The 7,548-nt window shown below is 41.7% G+C and overlaps 4 protein-coding genes across 4 annotated transcripts; 2 read left to right on the top strand and 2 right to left on the bottom strand.

Annotated features, from left to right (window-relative positions):
• Window positions 1-81: 81 nt before the first annotated feature.
• Window positions 82-1,648, bottom strand: JH06_2222 (pre-mRNA-splicing factor; the record flags this gene model as incomplete). The annotated part of the gene is made up of 4 exons (XM_014671815.1): window positions 82-385; window positions 415-1,325; window positions 1,359-1,532; window positions 1,565-1,648. 4 exons carry the CDS (start codon window positions 1,646-1,648, stop codon window positions 82-84), a joined length of 1,473 nt encoding a protein of 490 aa, XP_014527301.1.
• Window positions 1,649-1,731: 83 nt separating this feature from the next.
• On the bottom strand, window positions 1,732-2,727 carry JH06_2223 (coatomer subunit epsilon; the record flags this gene model as incomplete). Its single annotated transcript, XM_014671816.1, is given in 4 exon segments — window positions 1,732-1,914; window positions 1,944-2,120; window positions 2,139-2,636; window positions 2,668-2,727. 4 exon segments carry the CDS (start codon window positions 2,725-2,727, stop codon window positions 1,732-1,734), a joined length of 918 nt encoding a protein of 305 aa, XP_014527302.1.
• A 168-nt stretch (window positions 2,728-2,895) lies between these two features.
• On the top strand, window positions 2,896-5,143 carry JH06_2224 (s-adenosyl-l-methionine-dependent tRNA 4-demethylwyosine synthase-like protein; the record flags this gene model as incomplete). Its single annotated transcript, XM_014671817.1, is given in 16 exon segments — window positions 2,896-2,912; window positions 2,945-3,071; window positions 3,102-3,164; window positions 3,194-3,321; window positions 3,351-3,432; window positions 3,463-3,543; window positions 3,568-3,656; window positions 3,687-3,727; window positions 3,757-4,112; window positions 4,143-4,288; window positions 4,318-4,507; window positions 4,539-4,589; window positions 4,620-4,742; window positions 4,772-4,914; window positions 4,945-5,035; window positions 5,051-5,143. 16 exon segments carry the CDS (start codon window positions 2,896-2,898, stop codon window positions 5,141-5,143), a joined length of 1,821 nt encoding a protein of 606 aa, XP_014527303.1.
• Window positions 5,144-5,412: 269 nt separating this feature from the next.
• Window positions 5,413-7,363, top strand: JH06_2225 (anion transporter; the record flags this gene model as incomplete). Its single annotated transcript, XM_014671818.1, has 5 exons — window positions 5,413-5,454; window positions 5,487-5,570; window positions 5,602-5,645; window positions 5,677-6,344; window positions 6,369-7,363. The coding sequence occupies 5 exons, from the start codon at window positions 5,413-5,415 to the stop codon at window positions 7,361-7,363; spliced, it is 1,833 nt and encodes a 610-aa protein (XP_014527304.1).
• Window positions 7,364-7,548: the final 185 nt, after the last annotated feature.

Genomic DNA, 7,548 nt, shown 5'->3' on the forward strand with positions numbered 1-7,548 from the left:
TTCTTTTCAACTATCTCACTTTTCTCCATCTGCATAAACCCAAAACTACAGTCAACAAAATTAAACAGAACCGCGGGGATTCTAACAAACAGGAAATGAAGTATCCGATTTAGAAACTGTTTTTGAACCATCCACTGTAAACGCATCGTCCATCTCATCATCGCCTAATGCATCAGTCGCTTGAGCATATACATCAGCCGGATACTCTTTCACCTCTACAAACGGCTTCTTATCTGACTTCTTTTTACTTTCTAATACACCATATCCTTGTGCTGCAGCTTCATCAAACTGAGCTGTAGTGTTGGGAAGAGCATTTGGATTCTGATTATCAAGATCCGTTTGTGGTTGGTAAGTAGCAGGATATTGATATCCTGTCTCCTGTAATCTACTATTGTATGAATATATTATCCCTACTGTATACCACGAGCACGTAAACCGATAATGAGAGCATCCCTATTACTACGAACAATTGACTCCTTAGCAATGGGATTAGGATCAGCAAAAGCCCAACGAATATTGAGTACTTCTTCTCGATCCAATGCTTGTCCAGCCATAGCAACCTTTGCAAATTCAGCTCCACATCGCATTCGATAACGCACAAAAGCAATACTCAAGCGGAAAATCACATTCACCAACTCAATCTCACCCCACTCTGAGAAATGACGAGTGATAGCTTCTTTGAGATCATATCCATCGAGACGTTTGAGGCCAGCCACATAGAGAGTACGACAATCATCATTGATAGAACCAATTCCACCCATATCCTTGCGGTGGCCTCCGAACCGTTCTCGACCAAAACAGTCATGTGACAGATCAATCTTTGCCATATCTGCGGGAGTTGGAATTCGGTGGAAATATTCACATTCACTTCCTTTGGCACAACAACCTCGAGCAAAGTGAATGCAGAAGAAACACTCCTTTCCTTCTCGAGCAGCCTTATCAGCCCGTGTGTAGCCAGCATCATGAGCAACATTACACCGAGTTGTGGCAGGCTCACCTTGTTCCAAACCATAACTCCAGTTGTCGCCAACATAACGACCATACCAAATGTTGTAATCATTGTTGCCTTCTCGTCGTGAATGACTTGCTGCAATCGTTTCTACCTGTTTACGTGCAGGACGATTCAAAAATTGGCGGTTTTGCTTTTCATATGCAATAACGAGGTCATCGCCTGGAGCACCGCGACCATACCAACCAGTTCCTGAGGCAACAGGTCCCATTTCTTTGGGTCGTTGCCACTGTGTCTGACCAGTCACGGTATTGAAGTAATAGAGAAGATTGGATTTCGGATCGATTGCTTCCATCCACTGGGACGCTTCTCCTGCCTATGACTTATCTACAAACTACGAATTCCCAACCTGGTCTCGAACCATGGCTGTGTCCATAATTAGACCTCCTCCTCCAAGAGGTTTCTTTTCTCGACAATTGTGACAGTAATTTCCAGTTGCAAAGTTGCTATTTCCGCACTTCGGACAGATCCAGTTCTTCTCGACCACACCGAATGACTGACCAACAGGACCGGCAATTCCAACCTATTCCAATGAGACACGACAGAAATGACAACATGAATCTCTGTTCTGGGAGGTTTTCGGATCTTTCGTTCCTCACTCTTCCATAGGTATTCATTTGGATCCATTACAGCCGACATCTTGTGGAATATTGCTAAAAACGAACGAAGTCGCAAACACGGGAATTTCAATGTGGTGACAGTAGATTTCAAACAAACACTTTCTACGCAAATTCCTTCTCCAGTTGTCCCATACGGGTAACCATATTCTTTGCTGTTACAACCATTGTATTCTCAGGATTCACCTCTTCCAATTCTTTCAAGTACTTGTCAATCTCCTCCTCGGGCTTGTGAAGAATGCTCGATACGACCACTAGATTACGCAGTACACATTCATCACGACTATTCTAAAATTGATTCTTCAACCTGATCCTACTTTCGCATACTCATCCAAGAGTCCACTGTAACACTTTTCCACTTGAGCGGGATCCAATGCATGGTTATCACAACGTAGATCACTCATCAGATAATTGGTTACTAACATGGGGCTTTCATTCAACTTATCCATAATTTCCCGATAGATATATGTGTTTTCTTTCATCTTCTCATTGTCCTATGTTCAACCAATAACAGTTTCGCCTACTCCATTCGAATTAAGCCATGTTTTGGCCAGTTGTGTGAGGATGTGGTCCTCATCAATCTTACACATCTGAGAATACACACCAGAAGCCTTGTCTGGTCGATTCATTCTGACCAGAGTATAAACAAGAACAGACAATTCTTCAATCGATTCGGCATTCTTCACAGATAAATATGCATGTTCATAGTCATTCTCGTTGTTGTAAATTGTGCAGGCTATAATACGCACTAATGAAGTATTTCCAAGCTCTTCGTTCAGAAGCAAGCCAATTCTCTGTACACACTCAGCATGACTAGAAGAATCAGCAAAGTACTGAGCGAGAATCTGAATTGCTGACAGCTCAGCTGTCTTCATTGGATTCGAATCAATTGCAGCAAGAACCTCCTTGCTCTTACCCAAAGCGATCATGGAACGATAAACGTAGTACATCTTTTCCAAATTCTCTGCATCATTAGTAGTAGTTACACGATTGGCTTCCTGAATGCAAGTCTTTCTCTTAGCTCAAACAAACTCATCCTACCTCAAAGTTGCCTATAAAAAACTGGCTACGAACCATATACAAGTGATCAGGTGCAGACATTGAATAAAGATAGTAAGAACTGAGTGAGTTTGGAAAGGTGACAGAAATCGACCCGTTTTTCGTTATCCTAGCTGATTCCTTAGTTCAAGTTGTTCACAGTATTTATTTCTTGTATTCGTTTCCTGTAGCCTGCTACTTTGATTACCGGACAGGACAATGACAACAATCATGAAGGTCGCTTTCTTGTAGGAAATTTTAAGCAGAATGAATGTAATAGACTTGATAAAAAAGATGAGTTGGTAAAACGAGAGTTCGAGACTGTAAAGTCGATTGTGGATGAAAGTATCAGGCTGGGCTTGCAGTGGACTGTTTCGGTCATCGATCTCAACGAGAAAATGGAATATGTTATGGAAATGAATGTCATTGACTCCTAGACTAGTCTCCGACAGTTTGATTATCTCCTTTTCTTCCTGTTTACGCATAGTGAAGATCGAGATGTATATATAGAGAGGGAATTACTAGCTAGGCTTCCGTTCATCCTGAACTCTTGTTGTATATTCAGGATTTGGATGCTGATCATCGTGTAAGTCACGACATCTTCAAGAATGTGAAGGTTTCGGTTCTTTATGATGGAGCTGGCGATTGCATTGTTTGGTATGAATTTGTTGGGATGATGATGACAGCGATACACTACAAATGGATTTGACAAATCTTGGAGCATCAGAATTGCTTCGTTATGATTTCGGTCACTGTACAATCGATAAGGTTCTTGATGGCCTCTTGAATGAGGAATAGAGTTATTTGAGCACAGTTTGGATTGTGGAATTACTGCAGAATACAGTCTTGAATGATGAAGTGATCTGTGTTGAAAGTGGTGTGAAGCAGAATCTTGTTAGTTAGTTAGTATCGATGAATGAAGTGAGATATAGTCTTCGGAGTCTGGTGAGTATGAAAACGCGTCGCAAACTGAAGGTTTGGTTGAAAGAACGGTAAGGATTTGCTAGAAAGATGAAGAATAGCGAACTGGAAGAGAAAGAAGAAATGGAACGAAAGGAAGCAAGTTGATGTGAATGATGCCATTAACAATAGAGGCTCGTGCTCTGGAGGGAGATGTTGAGGATCTGGTAAAGGAGAAGAGTGAAGAAATGATTACGCGTGAACAGAGAGCCATCTTGACAAAGCAGGGTTATGCTGTAGTTGGTTCTCATAGTGCTGTGAAGCTCTGTCGATGGTCTAAGACACATCTGCGAGGGAATGGAGCTTGCTACAAACACACTTTCTATGGCCTTAATAGTGCCTCGTGTATGGAAGCAACACCCTCATTAGCATGTGCAAATCGCTGTCTGTTCTGTTGGAGACATCATAGTAATCCAACAGGAAGGTCATGGCGATGGAAGGTGGATTCGCCAGAGATGGTGTATGAAGGAATGGTCAGCAATCAGCGTGTATGAAAAGAACTGAGATATGAAGGATAGAGACTCATTCGTCAATTTGCTGGATGTGAAGGTGTGAAGAGTGAACGAGTTGATGAAGCTCTTGCTCTCAAACATTGTGCATTATCATTGGTGGGTGAACCGATCATGTATCCACACATTGATCAATTCATTGATCTCCTTCATTCGTACTGTCATGTGATTATCTCATCACTAGACATGGGACTTCATCATTCCTTGTCACCAATGCTCAGTTCCCAGAGGAGATTCGTCGTGTTCCTCCTGTCACTCAGTTCTATATCTCGTTGGACGGAAGTACGAAAGAAGGATTGAAGAAGTTAGATCGACCCTTATTCCGTGACTACTGGGAACGGTTCAATTCTTGTGTAGAGGCAGTTCATGATCGAGTAGGAGTGTCTGTGAGAGAAATGAGAATAGAAAGAACGTACAGTGTTACGATTAACTCTTGTGAAAGGATATAACATGGAAGTAGAAGTAATGTGTGTGAATGAATCATAGGATGTTGAAGGAGTGAGTAAGTTTGTGAAGGCGAGTTGTCCATCATTTGTTGAACTCAAAGGAATGACCTTCAGTGGTCAAGGTTGTATGTTAACTATGGCTAATTGTCCATGGTACTCTGAAGTAGATCCTATGAGTGGAGTTGATGATAGGTGGTGGACTATGCTCAGAAACTGAATGCTCTTTTGGATGATTATGAAATCTCATGCGAACATGAACATAGTTGTTCTGTCCTTCTTACACATAAGAAATTCTTCTACAATGGTGTCTGGCATACATGGATCGATTTTGATAAGTTGAATTCTTCTTGTTTTGTGATTGATAGGTTCCAGGAACTGTATGCAAAATGGAAGAAAGATGGAACTCCGTTTGATGCCTTAGATTACTCGATTGAAACTCCTGTACAGATTGTGATCGTTTGGTTATTGTAGGCCTGGGCTGTGTACGGTTCAACAGAACAAGGATTTGATCCAAATGATGTTCGAAAGAAGAAAAAGACTTGTGGAGCAGAAGAAGACTCATAAACAAAAGTAACAGGTTTGGTTTGCATTATCAGATACATACAACTGTTTGTTATATCTGTACACGAATTGTGTTGACCATTGATTCTCCTTTGCAACTTGTCAAATCCTCCCATGGTATAGGAATTCTGCTCAGCAACTCTACCATGGATTCACTCATAAAGCAGGTTCCACAACAATCCTTCTCAGAGTGTGTACAGCAATTGGTTTGTTGATAATCAAAGACCCACTGGACATCACCTTTGATCCCTTTCCATTCATTCTTTTTCTCAATGAATACCAATAGTGAGGATCAACAGCCGAAAAACACAGCTGTAGGTAGTAGTCCTGGTAGGTTGTGGTCAAGTCGTTTAACCTACTAGCGACTATTGAGATGCAAACTATTGAAAAGGACACTACCGTGCAAGTAGAGAAACACCCAAGTGCAATAGTACATGTTTGGAAAGAGAGTAATGATGTAGGATGTTATCGCTCTAGGTGCAAAGAATCTTTCCCAGGCTGGAAGGTATGTTATTATAGTAGACTGTCAGACGTAGCGTATATGGTAAGGGTGACAAAGCACCAGGATCAAAGAGTGGTAGTTTCTATAGCGAGATGGATCCTACATTGCTCCCTACAATCATTAAGAAGGGATCAACCATGATGGAGGAAGAATCGAAATCGAAGCCTTCGACCTGGGGTGACGTATTTAAGCGACCCTCTGTGATCGGTACAATCATAGGTGTACTTTGTGGCATCATATTGATGTTCATTCCTTTGGATCCCGACAATAGTTCAATTCAAAAAACCTTGGGAATTCTTGTTATCATGGCAACTTGTTGGGTAACTGAAATCCTTCCATTGTCTGTAACAGCTTTATTCCCTGTAGTTTTATGTCCTTTGCTTGGTGTGTCATCAGCCAAATCGATTTCTTCACAGTATTTCAATGATACGATATTCATGTTCATGTCGGGCTTTTTGATCTCCCTTGCTATGGAGAAGTGGAATCTTCATTATCGAATTGCCTTGGCAATCACTTCATGTTTTGAGCGTCCTCGTTCAATTCTCTTTGGTGTCATGTTTGCAGCTTGGTTCTTGTCGATGTGGATCTCCAACACGGCAGCTGCTCTCATGATGGTAGCTAATATTACGGCTCTTGTTGAAACTCTTGAAGATCACTATGGTAAGAAGAAACTTGCTTCCTTCTCAAAGGCTGTTATGATTGGTATTGCATTTTCTTGTAATGTAGGTGGCTTTGCTACTCTGATTGGTACTCCTCCAAATATGACATTCAGTGAAGTCTTCCGAACTCGTTTCCCTCACAACGCCACAGATCCTAATAGTGCTCCTGAAATCACATTCTCCTCTTGGATGGTTGCTGTACTGCCTTCGAATTTCTTGTTCTTCATTCTTCTGTGGTTGTACTTCGCTATCTTCTACTGTCCTTCAGAGAAGGAACTCCGAATCGATCCTGGTTATTGTAAGGGAGAATATAAGAAGCTTGGAAAGGCTTCATATGAAGAGAAAGTGGTGTTCATTGCATTTGTTATTGTGGCTCTTCTGTGGCTGTTCCGTGCAGATTTGGGCGTAATTCCTGGTTGGAGCAATATTTTTGGTGCCAAAATAAAGAGCTATTTGAGTGATGCTACTGTGGGTATGTTGGTTGTGCTCTGCCTGTTCTTTATCCCTACTAAGAAGTCACTCAATCGCACATTGACTGAGAATGATGAAGCTACTATTCTTACCTGGAACACGGCTAAAGAAATGCCTTGGGATCTTGTCCTTCTCTTCGGAGGTGGCTTCGCATTGGCGTCAGCTTGTACGGACTCCGGTCTTTCGGTATGGATTGGTGAGAAGCTTCGAGGAATGGGATCATGGCCTCGCTTCGTGGCTATTCTCTGCATCACATTCGTTGTGTGTATTCTGACCTCCTTCACTTCGAACACGGCTACAGCCAATATCTTGTTGCCTGTGATGGTCGGTATTGCTCAACAGACTCGTATCAACCCGCTTCTGCTTATGGTTCCTGTTGCAATCGCTTGTTCGTGTGCCTTCTTATTGCCTGTTGGAACACCTCCAAACTTGGTTGTCTTTACTTCGAAGAGACTCACAATGTTGGATATGGTGAAGGCAGGTGCTATAACGACAGTCATTGCCGTTATCATCATCATGCTCATTACATTTGGAATGCTTCCTCTCGTCTATGATGTCAAAATCAACGAGTATCCAGCTTGGGCAGAATAGTAATGTTTGTTAGAATGGAAATACTATGAGTTGAACATTCCATAACTTTCTTGAAACAAACACTTAAATCATATGTTGTTTATTCCTAGAAACGAGGAAGAGCTGAATTCTTGCTCATTTCCAAATCATACTTGTGTCCAAACAGTTCTCGAATATTCTTACAATGATACTTGATCATTGTTGGT

Source organism: Blastocystis sp. subtype 4 (genome assembly GCF_000743755.1).
Source record: "Blastocystis sp. subtype 4 strain WR1 chromosome Unknown seqid_0133, whole genome shotgun sequence".
In the NCBI taxonomy this organism is placed as follows: Eukaryota; class Bigyra; order Opalinata; family Blastocystidae; genus Blastocystis; species Blastocystis sp. subtype 4.